Below are 18,060 nucleotides of genomic sequence, written 5' to 3'. Positions count from 1 at the left end.
ATGCAAAGTATTTTTTTAGGAAAAGTTCTCCATTATTGAATCAGGTTCATAAAATGTTTTCATGACTAATAATAAACAGAATACATTTCACTAAGACTCGATTTTTCATTGAACTGGAATAGCCCCCCCCCCCTTTTGCACTATTTTATACTACTTCTTTCCTTGTTACACATAAGATTTCTAAAAAAAATTAATACAATCTCCTTTGTTACACAAAGGAGATTGTATTAATTTTTTTTAGAAATCTTATTAAAAAAATATAATTATTAAATTTAAATTTAGAATAACATATTCTTGACTTTCCTGTCATAAATTGTCAAAATGTTATTGATGGTAGCAAGTTTCATTTTATCATAAAAAAGGACCTGACCTGGGGCATTCACATTGCAGCACTGGTCAAAAGGGCCCGCAGAGATTATACTACCTGAGATTTCTCAGGAAACAACAACTGAATGAAAAACTGCTGGTGGCCTTCTACCGTTGCACCATAGAGAGTATTTTAACTTACTGCATCTGTGTATGGTTTGCCAATTGCACAGTAGCAGATAGTACAGCACTCCAGAGGGTCATTGTCATTGCCCAGAGGATCATTGGTTGCCCTCTCCCCTCTTTGGAAGAGCTTTATAGCTCCCACTGCCTTAGGAAAGTTCAAAACATTCTTAAAGATCCATCTCATCCTGGGCACCCTTTTTTTGAACTATTACCATCTGGCAGATGGTACAGGATAATAAAAACAAGGACAAATAGGCTGAAAAACAGCTTCTATCCCAGGGCAATAACCATACTGAATTCTATGGTATAGTGCAATATCAGGTTTTCAATTTCAATTATATAGAATATAAAGGATGAATGTTTGTGTTTTTATTTTTATAGTTAGAATGTACACAGAAGACCTCATTTAATTTCGTTGTACCATGTGCAATGACAATAAACTAAACTAAACTAAACTAAACTAAACTAAACTAAACTAAACTAAACTAAACAGTGGACAGACAGAGCGAAGAATATATCTGTACTTCTCCTTCTTGTTGTTTTCTATTGGCAGTTTTGAAGCCGTTTGACCAGGGCTGGATTACAGAACAAGTTAATAGTGCCTGTCTTAATTTGTGCTTTCCATAATATAATATTTGCATAATTTACTACATTTTCCCTACATTTCCCTGTAGAAGCCTCTCAGAGTAATCTAGGCCTATGAATCTTCATTAAATAAAATAATGAAGATAATGATAATGAAGATAATGATACTGAAAAATATACATTTGAAAAGTATTCAGAAATAATTTGTATATTTAAAGCTTTGATGTATATAATATGCTTTAACTACAGTTTGGCAAAGTCTACCACAAAAATTTAAGTGAGTCTGCTCTGAATAGAATAGAATAGAATAGAATAGAATTTTTATTGGCCAAGTGTGATTGGACACACAAGGAATTTGTCTTGGTGCATATGCTCTCAGTGTACATAAAAGAAAAGATACGTTCATCAAGGTACAACATTTACAACACAATTGATGGTCAATATATCAATATAAATCATAAGGATTGCCAGCAACAAGTTATAGTCATACAGTCATAAATGGAAAGAGATTGGTGATGGGAACTATGAGAAGATTAATAGTAGTGCAGATTCAGTAAATAGTTTGACAGTGTTGATGGAATTATTTGTTTAGCAGAGTGATGGCCTTCGGGGAAAAACTGTTCTTGTGTCTAGTTGTTCTGATGTGCAGTGCTCTATAGCATTGTTTTGAGGGTAGGAGTTGAAACAGTTTGTGTCCAGGATGCGAGGGGTCTGTAAATATTTTCACGGCCCTCTTCTCGATTCGTGCAGTATACAGGTCCTCAATGGAAGGCAGGTTGGTAGCAATTATTTTTTCTGCAGTTCTAATTATCCTCTGAAGTCTGTGTTTTTCTTGTTGGGTTGCAGAACCAAACCAGACAGTTATAGAGGTACAAATGACAGACTCAATAATTCCTCTGTAGAAATGAATCAGCAGCTCCTTGGGCAGTTTGAGCTTACTGAGTTGGCGCAGAAAGAACAGTCTTTGTTGTCCTTTTTTAATGATGTTTTTGATGTTAGCTGTCCATTTGAGATCTTGCGATATGATAGAACCTAGAAATTTGAAGGTTTCTACTGTTGATACTGTGTTGTCTAGTATTGTGAGAGGTGGAAGTATGGAAGGGTTTCTCCTAAAGTCTACCACCATTTCTACGGTTTTGAGTGTGTTCAGTTCCAGATTGTTTTGGTTGCACCACAAGGCTAGTTGTTCGACCTCTTGTCTATATGCGGATTCGTCATTGTCTCGAATGAGACCAATCACTGTTGTGTCATCTGCGAACTTCAGTAGCTTAACAGATGGATCATTGGAGATGCAGTCATTGGTATACAGAGAGAAGAGAAGTGGGGAGAGCACATAGCCTTGGGGGGGGGGCCCTGTGCTAATTGTACAGGTATTTGATGTGATCTTGCTTAACTTCACCTGCTGCTTCCTGTTTGTTAGGAAGCTTGTGATCCACTTACAAGTCTGTTCCGGTACCTGTAGCTGGTTTAGCTTAGTTAGAAGAATGTCTGGAATGATGGTATTGAATGCTGAACTAAAGTCTACAAAAAGGACCCTTGCATAGGTCTTTGGAGACTCAAGATGTTGTAGGATGTAGTGCAGAGTAGTGAATGTAGTGAATGTAGTGAATCATTATTCTAACAGAAATAGCAACAGCATTTTGTTAAGAGTTGAATGGGTGCCTCATCCATTACCCACAATGCCAGTGAAGTACTGCCATTCTGAAATGATGAAGGGAATTTAAAGGACATGTCACAGATCCAGCTCCATGAGTATTGTACATACGCGACACTTCTTTTAAAATTATGTTTTAAAAATAAAGTTCCTAAGGTACGTAGAAATGGCATTCTGTCTCTGGCAGCTGCCCCAGAATAATTCCTGCTGATGCTGAAAAATTGGGCTGAAAAACCTGTCCCATACACCTGCACATTATGTGCAAATAGAGCTCAAACATATAGCTTAAGGATGTCACATACAGAAAGACCAAGACCTGTTATTTATTGTCCCAAAGTGTAGCACATGGAATCATGGGCTTATATTACAGGGAGGCAAATTCCAGCTGAGTCATGGAAAAGTTTATTACAATAAACTTAGAATCAACATTAGAATCACTTGGAAGAGGCTGAACAGCTGTATGCCACAAGACTATAATTTGTATTCCAGTATTGAGCAGAGAGTTGGACCAAGTGGCTTAAGTGGACCATTTCAAATTGATGATTTTTTGGATTCTTTAAACATGCCAAACATTTAAAAAAGCACTTTCTGAAATCTATGAATAGATTTAAGCTAGAAGAAAGAATGGTTTATTGGTTATAGTTTATGTCTATGTCCATTGCCTGTAAACCAACATATTAATTGATGCTCTTGCAAACAATTTGTAATCAAGGTAAGATGCAATCTCTAAAGCTTTTCTTTAATTGTTAGAGATTTGAAGCAATGCCTTTTGATAGTGAATTAAAATCTTAGATGTTATTATATTGATCTTAATTAGAAACATTTAGGTTAACTAGAATCTCAGCCAATATCACAGAAAAATAGATCAAGGTTTGAACTGGAATGAATAACAAGCCAGATGTCTAATTTATTAATTAATTTTATATATATTTACCGTGTTTCTCCAAAAGGACGAAAAGAAGCCCTATTACGTTTTTGAGCACATGTGATCAGAATAAGCCCCACCCACAAAATTAGCCCTAATTAAGACCCCACCCACTCTGGGGTACAGGGGATGGGGTGAGGCACACAGGTAAAAAATAAGCTAGGGTGGGAATGGGGGGTGGAGCTGCACTACTTACCAGGCCTCGCACACCCCGACACCTGCCTCGTCTTCTTCTGCGGCAGCTTGCCGCCGCTTGCCCACATCACCCTGGTCTCTGTTTCACCTTCAGATGCTTGCTGGAAGGCATCTGCAGCCGATAACAGAGCTCTGGATCAATCCGGAGGTGGGGGCAATACGTGCAAGTGGTGGCAAGCAGCCACAGAAGAATATATATAAGAAAAATATATATACATATATATATATATATATATATATATACACATATATATGTATTTGTTTTCTGAGGTTTTCGCAGGTGTTTGTATGTAGGTCTTTGGTTATTTGGGTTTTCTCCTGCGTAAAATTGGAAGTGTCTTGGCGACGTTTCGACAAAGTCTCATTCGTCATCTCCAGGCTTCAGCTTCGTGCTTCTGGGCTGAAGCCTGAAGATGACGAATGACACTTCGTCAAAACGTCGCCAAGACACTTCCAATTTTACACGGGAGAAAACCCGAATAACCAAAGACCTACATATATATGTATGTATATATATATTCCCAATATAACTGTGGGATAAAATGTCAGTGGTTCTTTATGCATTTGCAAAAAGTTTTCTAGGTAAGAAAATGAAAATATTTTTTCTTTCTCATTTTTCTTATGAACCTAATCTTAAGCAGCAGACATAAGCAGAGAGAATTTAAATACTGAAAAGGGGAAGGTATTTGAATCTGCTATATCGGTATCGTAAGTAACAGCCCTGATGCTGACTGACACTGACAATCTGTAACCTACGATCAGCAAACCAGAGGTCTCCTGAAACTAACCTCCAGTCCAAAAAATTATGTTACATCAGAAATGCTTCCTGCTCTTTGACACTTGTTCACTGGCATTTGGAATACAATAGGCTTCAAAAGTACCATCCATATAGATTTCAAGATACAGCTTTGTCAGGCTGAAATGATATTAAAAGGAAATATGGATGTGAACTGGAATTCTGGAATATTAATTAATTTTTGTGTTGCATATTTGTAATCTTTAGGAATAATATTGCATTATTTTTTCACATTTACAATTGAACTGTAAACTGCCCAGAGTCGCTTTGGATAGCATATAAATTTAATAAAATAAATAAAAAATAAAAATAATAGAAATGGCATTACCTGTAATAAATACGAAGAGTCTGCAGTTCTTCTTCTAGACTTTTATATTGATGAATAGCAGCTTCTCTCTCTTGTTGCATAGCAAGCAATTTTTCCTGTGAAACAGCAGAAATAAAACAAAAAAATGGATTATTTTAAAAAATGGAAAAAAGTACCATTTTACAACAGATGGGACTATGTTTCATTTTAGCAGTACAGAAAATAGAAAATTTTATGGAGGTTTTCTGAGAAATAAATGTAACTGTAGTATAATGGAATCATAGGTAAATGTGCCTTGGAGTCAAATATAAGAAGGTTATGTTATACTTCAGTGTCCCAAATCCAGTGGTAATCAACCATGTATCTCTAAGGCACCTGTGAATAGGCTATGATATAACAGATCTTTCTCAGGGTTCTGTTCAACAATCTAGAGGCTGTGCATACTCAAAGTCTTTGGCATACATTGCTACTAGCCATTCAGAAACTCTAGCTATTCCAGAATAATTTGTTTCCATTATTCTTTTTAATATAATTTAAGCATAAGATCTCAGAAGAATTTGAAAATATATAATCAGTCACAAGAAGTGAGTGCAATATAGTAATTAAAGTATTGGACCAAGACGTATTCAAATTCATTCTTAGCCATGAATATGACTTTGGATTAGTCATTCAATGCTGCAGTACAGATAAAGGAATTTCCCCCTCCCCCCCACTTGCCCCATATGCTGCCTTGAGCTCTTGGAAAAACACATTGTAGGTAAATCTACCTACAAACAAACAAAAATAAATAAACAAACAAAAGTGCATGATATTCTATAACAGGATATATAATTCTAGTGTTACAGTAATTCTGAACTTGTATATGTTCTTGTTTTAGAAAGTTAGAAAAGCAACACGTATTGACCAGAAATCCATGTATTGCAGATCCAAATTTTTGTAGAATTCTCTAACCTGACTTAGGTGGAGAGGAAGGTGGCCAGGGCAGGAGTTCCATAAGATTGATGTTATTCCTAAGAAGATCCTATTGTATGCAATATCCTCCACAATCTTTAAAATAAACTGGGCAAACGGATCAGATCCTCTAAGAAAAAGTTTAATTTACAGTTGAAAACAAATCTTCAAGTATCTGAAGCAGGAGATTCGGACATCAATGAAGAGTCAAGGTTTAAAATTAATATAAGACCTCTGAGGAACTAATCAACTCTATCAATATCAAGGGAGTTCCATTTTGTGTTGTTTGAAGTTTTCAACTTTTCAAAGGTAAGCTGTACCTGCAGGAACTGGGTATGTCTAGTTTAATGAAAAGAAGGACTAGGGGAGACATGATAGCAGTGTTCCAATATCTCAGGGGTTGCCACAAAGAAGAGGGAGTCGGGCTGTTCTCCAAAGCACCTGAGGGTAGAACAAGAAGCAATGGGTGGAAACTGATCAAGGAAAGAAGCAACTTAGAACTAAGGAGAAATTTCCTGACGGTTAGAACAATCAATAAGTGGAACAACTTGCCTGCAGAAGTTGTGAATGCACCAACACTGGAAATTGTTAAGAAAATGTTGGATAGCCATTTATCTGAAATGGTGTAGGGTTTCCTGCCTTGGCAGGGGGTTGGACTAGAAGATCTCCAAGGTCCCTTCCAACTCTGTTATTATGTTATGTTATGTTAATAAGCTGCTCTAGCTGGGAACAGTATAATCATATTATGAAAAAACTTATTACAGCCAGAGCATTTTGATTCTTTCTCTCTTTAGCATGGTAATCTTTCTATTTTGTCCTAGCCCTCAAGATTTATTTATAATACAGAATATATTTAGGTATGGATGTTTAAATACAGGTATAAAGTAGGTTTGGGAATTGTAGTATGTATGTGTAAGAAAATGTTCACTCTAAATCAGACCTGGGCATTTTACGAACCCCGGGTCACATCCACCCACCCCTTTGGCTGTCCCTGTCCAACCCATATGAAGACAATAAGAAATTAGAAATTAAATATAAATAAGTGTATGCCATGGATGCAATACAACTGCATTGTTTTTATTTTGGAGGTGACTATTTTTTTAAAAAGTGCATATGTGTGTGAGTGTGGGCCTATGCTGCCACTATTGGCTTGGTCCTCCACAACAGCCCTGGTTTCTCCTGTGGCCCTTTAGGAAAATTAACTGACCACCCCAGCTCTAAATATAGTGGCAGCAGCTTCCTATCACAAGTTCCTTTATTGATGAGTTTCGGTGATACAATTCTTCCATAGTTCTAACAGGCAAATCTTGATTCCTGGCATTCAGCAGTTAAAATTCTGCTCATATGCTGAACTGTTTAAAGTTTGAACCTGAAGCTGCTTTTAGACTCGTAAACCAAACATACAAAACATAAAAAACGTTAACCAACCCAAAGTATTTTCTGTAATTATACTGTACAGTTGCTAAATAACCTTCTTAAATATTGGGGGAAGCATGCCTGAATCAAAGTGGGTGGGTTGTTCCAAGAGGCCAATAATTAACTGTCCCTGATAATTTTCAGTGTACTGTGAAGTGCCATTGAAAGGTAGACTGGGAGGAAATGTTTGTAGCAGACACTCCCACTCAACAAGAGATTACCAGCAAGATTCTTTAGAGAGGTATCACACCTGATACCCTTTTAGGATAAAGGTCAGGAGACATAAGTTCTGACCCTCTTTTAGTTTACAGTATACACTTACTGACCTGGCAATACTTCAGAAGAATAGTTCCCAGATTACAGCAACAGAAGAGAGAAAAGAATTGGGGTAAATGGATGGAGGGATAACAATAAAGAAGGGAGGGGAAAATCCTAAACTTGCTGTAATCTTCTCAACATAGAGCAAAGGAGTGAAGCATTGAGTGAAAAACAGCAAGAAACTTTCCAATCTAGGAGATAGGCACACGATATTAGTAAGAAAAGTCTAGAGCATATTAAAGTGTTCAAGTGCAGAATAAATATGCTGAACCTGGGGAATATACAGAAAATTAGATATTAGAAAACAAGACATAATGGAACACTTTTCTTTTACATTTTTCAAGAAGAATTTGATTTAATTCATTTTTATGAGAGCATTACTTTCCGTTTGAATTGGTAGAATTTAAGATACAAATTCTTCTTAGTTGTTGTCTGGATAACTAAGAAAGATTCAAAGAAAAATACAGTGGTATTTATAAGACAACAATTTCTGAATAATCTACTGTATATGTGAAAAATATAGTCATCTGAAAAGATCATTTCAGCACCGGTCTGACATAAGAGGTTTTAGAATTTGTAATTATAGCTTTCTATGGCCTAACAAAAATGCTACACGTACAACTATTTTCTTATGTATACATATAGATATATTACCAGTGTTGGATTCTTATTTTAGTTTAAAAGTTAGATAAAATAAATAATCTGGGTGGGGATCTTTATAAGGTCTCAGTTCAGACACACAAGCAATAACCACTACAAAGAATTTTTCCATCTTCCACAAAGCTAAGACATAAACATGTCACCCACTGTTTTTAAGGGAAGAACTATATTACGTTTACATTCCTCTCAACCTTACAGTATACAAAAGATATACATTTCTTTCAGTATTCAAAAGAAGCAATAATCTTCACCCTGCATAATAAATATGTAATGTATACCTTAATTATCTAATAGCAATAACTGTGAAAGTAATAACTTTCAACCAATATAATACTGGGAAAAGAAGATGATGCTATAAAAAGACAAATACATTAGGTTAGGTATTATAAATGAAATATCAAGTAATGTTATATTTATTGCTATATAATATAAATTGGTTGAAAGAGAGCAAATATATGATGAATTACATTAGGTAAATTATGGCAACATTTATTTATGGATAACAGATTCTGTAAAAGTATCAATGAGAAATCATTTTATTTATCCACATTCATGATTCCTGTAGCCATATCTGTCTAAGCAGTTTTTCCTTATTACGGGGAAGTTTATGTATCATCTTCATAGCTTCCATAACCCTGTCAGAGTATCATCATAAAAACAGGTCAGGATGCCTTTATATACTTTTTACTTTGGTCAAATAAAACGATCAAGTAAACCTAATTAGCAACATTAACAGTATTGCCCTGATTCAGGGCCAGCTTTAGACATTGGTATAGGGCTCCAAAACTGAGTGAGTGCCAACTCCACCCCTCCTTCTGAATCATTCTAAAAATGCAAATCTTTGTATCAATGGGAAGTGGAAGCATTAGTCAATGTTGCCCAGAGTGCCAAATGCCCTTCGGATGGCACTGCCCTTGTTAGTAAAAGTGCAACATAGGCAAAAACTGTGAATCACTTCAAGCGTGCAACATTCTTGCCCAAACTCAAAAGAGAACCAGCAAAGCCTGCACTTGGAAAAGCAGGTGGGAGCAAGGTATATCATGAAAGCATATCTATCTTTTTGCCTTGCCATAGGACCATTGCATTTAAACACATGTTAACTTTGGCCTCTTCTCGGTAAAGTTATTCTTCTCCCGTGGCCTGACACAGTTATACATCCTTATAGGCCTCCTACAGCAGGGGTCTCCAACCTTGGCAACTTTAAGACTGGAGGACCAACTCCCAGAACCCCCCAGCCAGCAAAGCTGGCTGTGGAATTCGGGAGTTGAAGTCCTCCAGGCTTAAAGTTGCCAAGGTTGGAGACCCCTGTCCTACAGTATTCCCTAGTTTCCCCCATCTGACCCATCTCAGTTTTCCCTTTCTGTTCTGCTTCCCCTTCTCTCTAAGCCTTTTAAAAATCATTGAAAATCATTGCAAATTTTTTTAAAATGTTAAAAATACTACAACTTTAAGGTAACAAAAATTCATACAATAGTCAAATATAAGCAATAAGATAATAATAAAAAGTACGAAACAAATTCTGCCCCACCCATTTGGGAGTGTGGTTGGGCAGACATCAACATAATCCTCATACTGACCAAAAAGCGACTATTATACATTTCTGTCTTAGTGCTGAATGAGTTAGAATGGAGACAATGAAAGGGACATAGTATTCTATCAATCTAAATGCTGTAAAAAAAGACCTGTAAATTGTGCTTTTCTATACATCTAAGAGGTCGCAATGTACAACAAAGAAACTTCAATAGGAACTGATTTCTTGATAGAGATTGTATAGAGTAAAATACCAAATTCCAAAATAATTTCTTACTTGCTGACCAAAATACTTTAATCTTACATAAGGAAAAAAATCAGAAAGCCTCCAGAAGTGGTCATAGTTATGGGAACCCTCACCTACATTTACATCTACTGTGTACAAGCATGTCCTGGTCATGATGAAGTTATAACATTTTTATAATTCTGCCTTAGAGCAGCTGGTGATGTAATGTTTCTCTATTGTGAGCCACCAGGGTCCGTTGGAGTTGGGTGGCATCCAAACTGAATAAATAAATAAAAAGAGGCATGACATAATGTTATATAAAGCTCAAAATGTAGTGTGAGATAGAACACTACTGAGCTAATTAAAAACAGTGACCACAGTGCTATTGAGCTTAATTTATAGTAAACAAAAATTGCCAGGGTTTTTTTTTTTAAATTCCAATCAGAAAATTTCTATAAAATGAAGAGTTAAAAAGTAATTTAAGTAAATTAAGTTCAGAGAACTAATTTTTTAAAGGATACACAACAATGAATCAAAATCATAACTGATAACTGATAATCTCATAACTCATAACTCATAACTGATAATCAACAAGAATGCATACTACGATCATGAAAGTGAACATCAAATCTATGGTTACTTGCATGGTTAATGTTCCTTTTCAAAGATACTGTTACAGAGTGGAAAACTCCCTTTAGAAAATAGGAATGTTGTCCAAAGAAGAAGGCTCAAAGAAGAATGTAAATTTTCATCAATCTGGCATGCAAAAAGAGATTTTGAGATTTGACTTTATGTTCAATGACACGAAAAACCAAGATGAAAAACAATTGTTTAAAATTGTTTAATACATGCTGGGATCTGGGTAAGAAGGTTATAAGCCATTAGGTAGCAACAGCAAAAGCCCTTAGACTTATATACAGCTTCACAGTGCTTTACAGCCCTCTCTAAGGGGTTTACAGAGTCAGCATATTGCACGCCAAAATCTGGCTCCTCATTTTACTGACCTCAGCAGGATGAAAGGCTGACTCAGCCTTGAGCCATTGAGAATTGAACTCCTGGAGTAAGTAGTGAGTTAGCCTGCAATACTGCATTCTAACCAATGCACCACCACGGCTCTTATGATGATAAGGTTACAGGACATGAAAAAACTTCAGATGAGTCTAAATTTTCACTACAGCAAAAGTTGCAGGGCCATATCATATTCAATATATCGTTCAGAGTTCAAAATGAGTTTTGGGGGACTAGGATAGGATGCATGCTAATGTAGATTCATGTCCTTGTGGCTTCCCTTAGGCATTAGTTTAGCCAATCTGAAACCAAATGCAAATACAGTCATTGTTTAGTTTAATATTGTGTAGCTTATTTTTCCACATTAAAAGCAACTTGTCAGATCATTACGGAATTAAAATGCTCCAAGACTACCTATGTTTCTATCTAGGTTACTTCCTGTTTACTAATGAGCTAGTCATGAATCAGATCTTGGTTGTATCTGATCATACCAAATGGACCTATAGTAGATCCCAAGGTATCTATCTGTGTGCTATTTTCATACAAATATTGAATTTGAGTTGGAAAACAAAGGCTATACTGAGTCTTGCAAGAATAGAAGTATGCATTACTCACGCAATGAAATACTATTTGTATGGGATACGTATTATATTAACAGTAATTTTGAAGTGAGATGATGCCTGTGATAAGTAAAAGAATTTTTTAGTGTTAACTATATTATGGAACAATTTAGTGAGAGATGTTTTACTGAATATGGTATTTTAGGAAAGCTAAAGGGCAGTATTGTTTACCTAGAATTGCAGTGCTGGAAAGAATCTCAAGGATTATCCAGTACAGCTCTCCTGCACTAAAACAGAAATCATTATACCTCAAAAATCCCCAACAATTGCTTATCTGTGGCCTTCTTTAAAATGTCCATTGACAAGTTTCTATGACTTAATCTTTCTGTTAGAAACCATTGTTTAATGTTTCATTTAAATTACTTACTCAAAACTCTGCTGTCTTTCACTCTACTCTCACTGCAATAAATAACTATTGCTTTCCATCTTCTTTATAGCAGTGTTTGAAAACTGCTTTGTTCCCATAATCTCTTTTCTTCTAGACATTGAGAATGAAGCCTTCATAAAAGTATCTGTAATTCAGTCTGATTTCCAGACTGAAAACAGAGACGTAGGTGGATAGAAGTAGTTTCTCTTTGATTCTGGGCTTATTTGGAAGAAAGAGAAGTCTTCTGTGCAATTTTTCCACCTTGATTCCACCTGTTGCTTTGATAGCCGTCATTATAATGGTAAAGACATAGCCAGAAACAGGGTGGTGGTACAGTACTAGAGAATTGAGATAAGAGCTTCTGATATAAACTAAACAGGATTATGAATAAAGTGATATTTGAACCAGAAATAAGGTTTAATTTTCATTAGCTACGATGTCATGTTAGTTTCAGGAAGAAAATAAATAAGCTTCAGCTTTAAAGAAAATTAATGCCCTTTTCAACATTCCAGCTTTTAGACATGGAATCTGTTAGGCATTTGTAGTGGAAATTAACAATATAAAACTCATGTATATTATAGTTGCCTTGAAAATGATATTCTGTCTTAGACTTTTTATATATTAAGGTTATCTTTTGACACAACTCTCTTTAGAAGGCATTTTTCCTGGTTTTATACATTTGGGAGCCAAAAATGACAAGGAATTCCATATAAGTGAGTGAGAAAGTTGTGTTGCTGCTGCTGCTGTTGCAACAGCTTACTTGCTTTTTGGTATTAGCCATGAAGAAAGGGAAGTGTGAAATTTCCCATGCTGATCTCAGAAAAGAAGGCTTTCATATATCTTAGTCAGAAAGCCACAAAAGTAGAAAAGCTTGTTTTTGTTGGACATTCATGCATTCACATAGATACTTGTTTTTTCTGGCAAATATGATGTACAAGCAAGTTAGACCAACAGCTTTTACAATCTAGTTCCAGCTTCTTGCAACAGAAGCTGTTTTCTGGGGTGTTTTTTTTTTAATGGAAAAGGTGGCACCACCACTGGAAGGCTTTTCACTTTATATTGATGCTATTCTAAGATGGAAGTTGATATGGGATAGATAAAAAAGCACATAATAGCAAGCATTAAAATGGAAAAAGAAAACTCCAAGGTTGGGATATAGGCAATAGTCATAGTCCCTGAGACAAATTTTGCTACTTTATAGATCAGGGGTGTCAAACTCAAGGCCCGGGGCCAGATCTGGCTCGTGATGTGGTTAGATCTGGCCTGTGGTCTGCCCTTGAAACAGCAAAGGACCGGCCCCCAGTACCTTGGCCTTGGACCAGACTGGCTGGGTGCTGGTGGCGGCCATCTGGGCTGGAACATGATCAGACGTAGATCCGTGGGGGCCACCTGGAGCCAGCGAGGGGCTGCCCTCGCCCCATCCCTGTGGGCGCATGCTGGACCATCATAGGCACCCCCGACGTGAGCAATGGTGAGCTGGCCACACCTACCCCAGCCATGTCCACACAGTTGGCTGTAATCACCTGGCCACACCCACCTCAGGCCCTTCAAAGTCAACCACAACCCTGATGCGGCCCTCAATGAAATTGAGTTTGACACCCCTGTTATAGATGGAATGTAGAGATGATGCTATATTGTGTGCTGAAAACTTGAATGATTTGCGCCTAATTTTCTGTTAATTGTATGACGCAAGAAGGAGTAAGAGTTTAAAAATGATTGTACCAAAGATCAAAGTTGTTGGGTTACCCACTGAGCAATCAGATTGCAAACGAAAAACAAATGCAAATAGAGGAATTAAATAGCTAAAGAAAATGAATAGGGAAATGCTAAAATGTACAAATGTTTCTAAAATATAGTAGGTAGCCTATGGTCCACAACAAAGAATAGTATCAAAATAAATGAAAATTGCTTTATATGGTACCATTTTTCTTCCTATTTTGCTGTATAGGAATATCAAGAAAAATATAACTGTTAAATGCAATGGGAATGGCATACTTAATTATGTGCAGCTGAGGAAAAGGTGAGTCAAAAATGTATTTTTGCTGTATGAATACAAAAAGTAGTGACTTCTATTGAAGAAGTAGGTTGAAATGGTTTGGTTTTCATAAAGTTAATGAATAAGCATGCCATAGCAAGGGGTATATTAAAGATTAAAAATTTACATAGCATTGACTAGAACCTAAAGAAAGAAAGTGAATATATGATATATGGATGTGATGGGCACAAGGATGGTGTACAATCATAGGAAGATATAGAAAGATCTATGTCTAGGGAGATTCTCAGTAAGCCAGTCATGGTTGCCCCAAAGCTGTTTTTTTCAAAAGGCAACTATATGTATTTTTTTCACCCTTCAAGACATTTTGCTTCTCATCCAAGAAGCTTCTTCGGTGAATTGAATGAAGCTTCTTGGGATAGAAGCAAAACATCTTCAAGGAAAAACAAGTTGCCTTTTGAAAAACCAGCTTTGGGAGTAGAAAAGCATAGTGAATGCTGTTGATGTAAATCTGACATATTTAGATTTATTTTTTTTCCTCCTTCCCCCCTTTTTTGTCTGCTGCTTCTCACTCCTTTTCTGCATTTTGTATAATTTATCCCAAAAGGGAATAGCACGATGAGTATGTACACAAGTTTATAGGTTATCAAAAGGCACTTATGCTTGTTCTCAAGGATTGTGTTGATTTAGTATAACTATTTTGTGCTGTATTGATTTTTCTAGCTTCTTGGAACTGGTAGTAGAAGGGTAAAATGTCTGATAAATACATCAGAAGAAAAATATTGTTGTTTATTCTCTGTTTTAAATCATAAAATTCTGTCCCATTAAAACCAACATGTATTTTTCTGTAGAATTCAGAAGAAATATAGTAACAGACTTCACAAGCATTTGTTGCTAAAGGCTCTATGCAGTATGTTTATATCCTTTTATAGTTTTTGTTGTGATCTTGAAAAAGATACCAATGAGCTAATTTTATTAAGAGCCATGGTGGTGCAGTGGTTAGAATGCAATATTGTAAGCTAAATCAATTGACTGACAGGGGTTCGATCCTGACCGCCTCAAAATTGACTCAGCCTTCCATCCTTCCGAGGTCAGTAAAATGAGGACCCAGATTGTTGGGGGCAATATGTTGACTCTGTAAACCACTTAGAGGGGGCTGTAAAGCACTGTGAAGCGGTATATAAGTTTAAGGGCTTTTGCTATTAACTACAGGCCCAATTACCATTTATGAATTACAAATAGTCCTCAACTTACAACAGTTCATTTAATGGCCGTTCATAGTTACAATGGCAATGAAAAAAGTGAGTAATGACTTTTTCATACTTATAACCATTGCAGCATCTCTGTGACCAAGATTCAAATGCTTGGCAACTGACTCATATTTAAGATGGTTGCAGTGTCCCAGGATCATGTGATCCCTTTTGCGACCTTTTGACAAGCAACTTCAATGGGAAAGTGAGATTTATTTAACAACCACGTTACTAACTTAACTGCAATGGTTCACTTAACAGCGGCAAGAAAGATAGTAAAATGGGGCAAAATTCACTTAATTTTGAGGTCAGTTGAGGTCATAAGTCAAAGACTACCTATTCCACATGTGTTATGGAAACATCCATAACAGCGAGCGAGTCATTGGCCCCGATGGAGAGGGTGCGCAACTTGGGCATTCTCCTGGATGAACGGCTGTCTTTTGAAGACCATTTGACGGCCGTCTCCAGGAGAGCTTTCCACCAGGTCCGCCTGGTGCGCCAGTTGCGCCCCTTTCTAGACCGGGATGCCTTGTGCACAGTCACTCACGCCCTTGTGACGTCTCGTCTGGACTACTGCAATGCTCTCTACATGGGGCTCCCCCTGAGGGGCATCCAGAGGCTACAGTTAGTCCAGAACGCAGTAATTGATTGAGGAGCCCTCGTGGCTCCAGTGACACTATCCTGCGCAGGCTGCACTGGCTACCTGTGGCCTTCGGGTGCGCTTCAAGGTGTTGGTGAATGTCTTTAAAGCGCCCATGGCATAGGGCCGGGTTACTTACGGGACCGCCTGCTGCTACCGAATACCTCTCACCGACCCGTGCGCTCTCACAGAGAGGGGCTCCTCAGGGTGCCATCGGTATGACAGTGTCGTCTGGCGACACCCAGGAAGGGCCTTCTCTATGGGGCTCCGCCCTCTGGAACGAACTCCCCAGGACTTCGTCAACTTCCGGACCTCCGAACCTTTATGAGCTTAAAACCTACTTATTCATCTGCGCTGGACTGGGTTAGTGTTTTAATGGGTTTTAATGGGTTTTAGTTTTAAATTTTAATTGTGGCCAATTTTAATAAGTTTTTTAACTGTATTTTAATTTGTATTTATTGTATTGTATTTTTACTTGGCTGTGAACCGCCCTGAGTCCTTCGGGAGAAGGGCGGTATACAAATTAAATAATAAATAAATAAATAAATCTAACTACAGTTAGATGTTTCTATAGCTCTTTCCTGCCATCTAGTTGTCACCTGGATTTTTGCAGTGCAGATGTGATAATCTTAGTATAAACCTGCCTTTTAAAATTGAACTGCAAACTTTTGCCGACCTGCCAATTATATTCTGTTGTCGGAGGCTTTGCCAACAATATTGCTTTTGTTTGTTCAAAGTATTTCACCTGCTGTCACTGTGACTACCTTACAGTTTAGCACCTGAATACTTGCTGAAGTGAACCTGTCATGCCAGAAACGTTTTTAAAGTTAGGCAATCACCATTCAGTGAATGGCAAGCACTTGGGTACTATTTCCTCCATAGCTTTCAACATAATCAACTCTGAGAACTGACTGTACAGTAGCATTTGCCAATTGAAATGTTATTTAAGATGGTTGCAGTGTCCCAGGATCATGTGATCCCTTTTGCGACCTATTGACAAGCAACTTCAACGGGAAAGTGAGATTTATTTAACAACCACGTTACTAACTTAACTGCAATGGTTCACTTAACAGCGGCAAGAAAGATAGTAAAATGGGGCAAAATTAACTTAATTTTGAGGTCAATTGAGGTCATAAGTCAAAGACTACCTATTCCACATGTGTTATGGAAACATCCATAACAGCGAGCGAGTCATTGGCCCCGATGGAGAGGGTGCGCAACTTGGGCATTCTCCTGGATGAACGGCTGTCTTTTGAAGACCATTTGACGGCCGTCTCCAGGAGAGCTTTCCACCAGGTCCGCCTGGTGCGCAGTGTTTCTAGACCGGGATGCCTTGTGCACAGTCACTCACGCCCTTGTGACGTCTCGTCTGGACTCCTGCAATGCTCTCTACATGGGGCTCCCCCTGAGGGGCATCCAGAGGCTACAGTTAGTCCAGAACGCAGCTGCGCGGGTGATTGAGGGAGCCCCTCGTGGCTCCCGAGTGACACCTATCCTGCGCAGGCTGCACTGGCTACCTGTGGCCTTCCGGGTGCGCTTCAAGGTGTTGGTGAATGTCTTTAAAGCGCCCATGGCATAGGGCCGGGTTACTTACGGGACCGCCTGCTGCTACCGAATACCTCTCACCGACCCGTGCGCTCTCACAGAGAGGGCTCCTCAGGGTGCCATCGCCGACAGTGTCGTCTGGCGACACCCAGGGGAAGGGCCTTCTCTATGGGGGCTCCCGCCCTCTGGAACGAACTCCCCCCAGGACTTCGTCAACTTCCGGACCTCCGAACCTTTCGCCGCGAGCTTAAAACCTACTTATTCATCTGCGCTGGACTGGGTTAGTGTTTTAATGGGTTTTAATGGGTTTTAGTTTTAAATTTTAATTGTGGCCAATTTTAATAAGTTTTTTAACTGTATTTTAATTTGTATTTATTGTATTGTATTTTTACTTGGCTGTGAACCGCCCTGAGTCCTTCGGGAGAAGGGCGGTATACAAATTTAAATAATAAATAAATAAATAAATCTAACTACAGTTAGATGTTTCTATAGCTCTTTCCTGCCATCTAGTTGTCACCTGGATTTTTGCAGTGCAGATGTGATAATCTTAGTATAAACCTGCCTTTTAAAATTGAACTGCAA

General features: G+C 37.8%; 1 protein-coding gene across 4 annotated transcripts in view; it reads right to left on the bottom strand.

Moving 5' to 3' along the window:
* The window catches only part of MIPOL1 (mirror-image polydactyly 1), a 212,168-nt gene that overhangs the window by 57,331 nt on the left and 136,777 nt on the right, over nucleotides 1-18,060 (bottom strand). For all 4 annotated transcript variants that reach the window (XM_058162288.1, XM_058162286.1, XM_058162287.1 and 1 more), the window contains one exon: nucleotides 4,976-5,070. In XM_058162288.1, the coding sequence (XP_058018271.1) occupies nucleotides 4,976-5,070 (95 nt within the window). The remainder of the gene's footprint in view (nucleotides 1-4,975; nucleotides 5,071-18,060) is intronic.

This window comes from Ahaetulla prasina, chromosome 1 (assembly GCF_028640845.1).
Source record: "Ahaetulla prasina isolate Xishuangbanna chromosome 1, ASM2864084v1, whole genome shotgun sequence".
NCBI lineage: Eukaryota > Metazoa > Chordata > Lepidosauria > Squamata > Colubridae > Ahaetulla > Ahaetulla prasina.
This window is presented reverse-complemented; position numbering and strand designations above follow the sequence as displayed.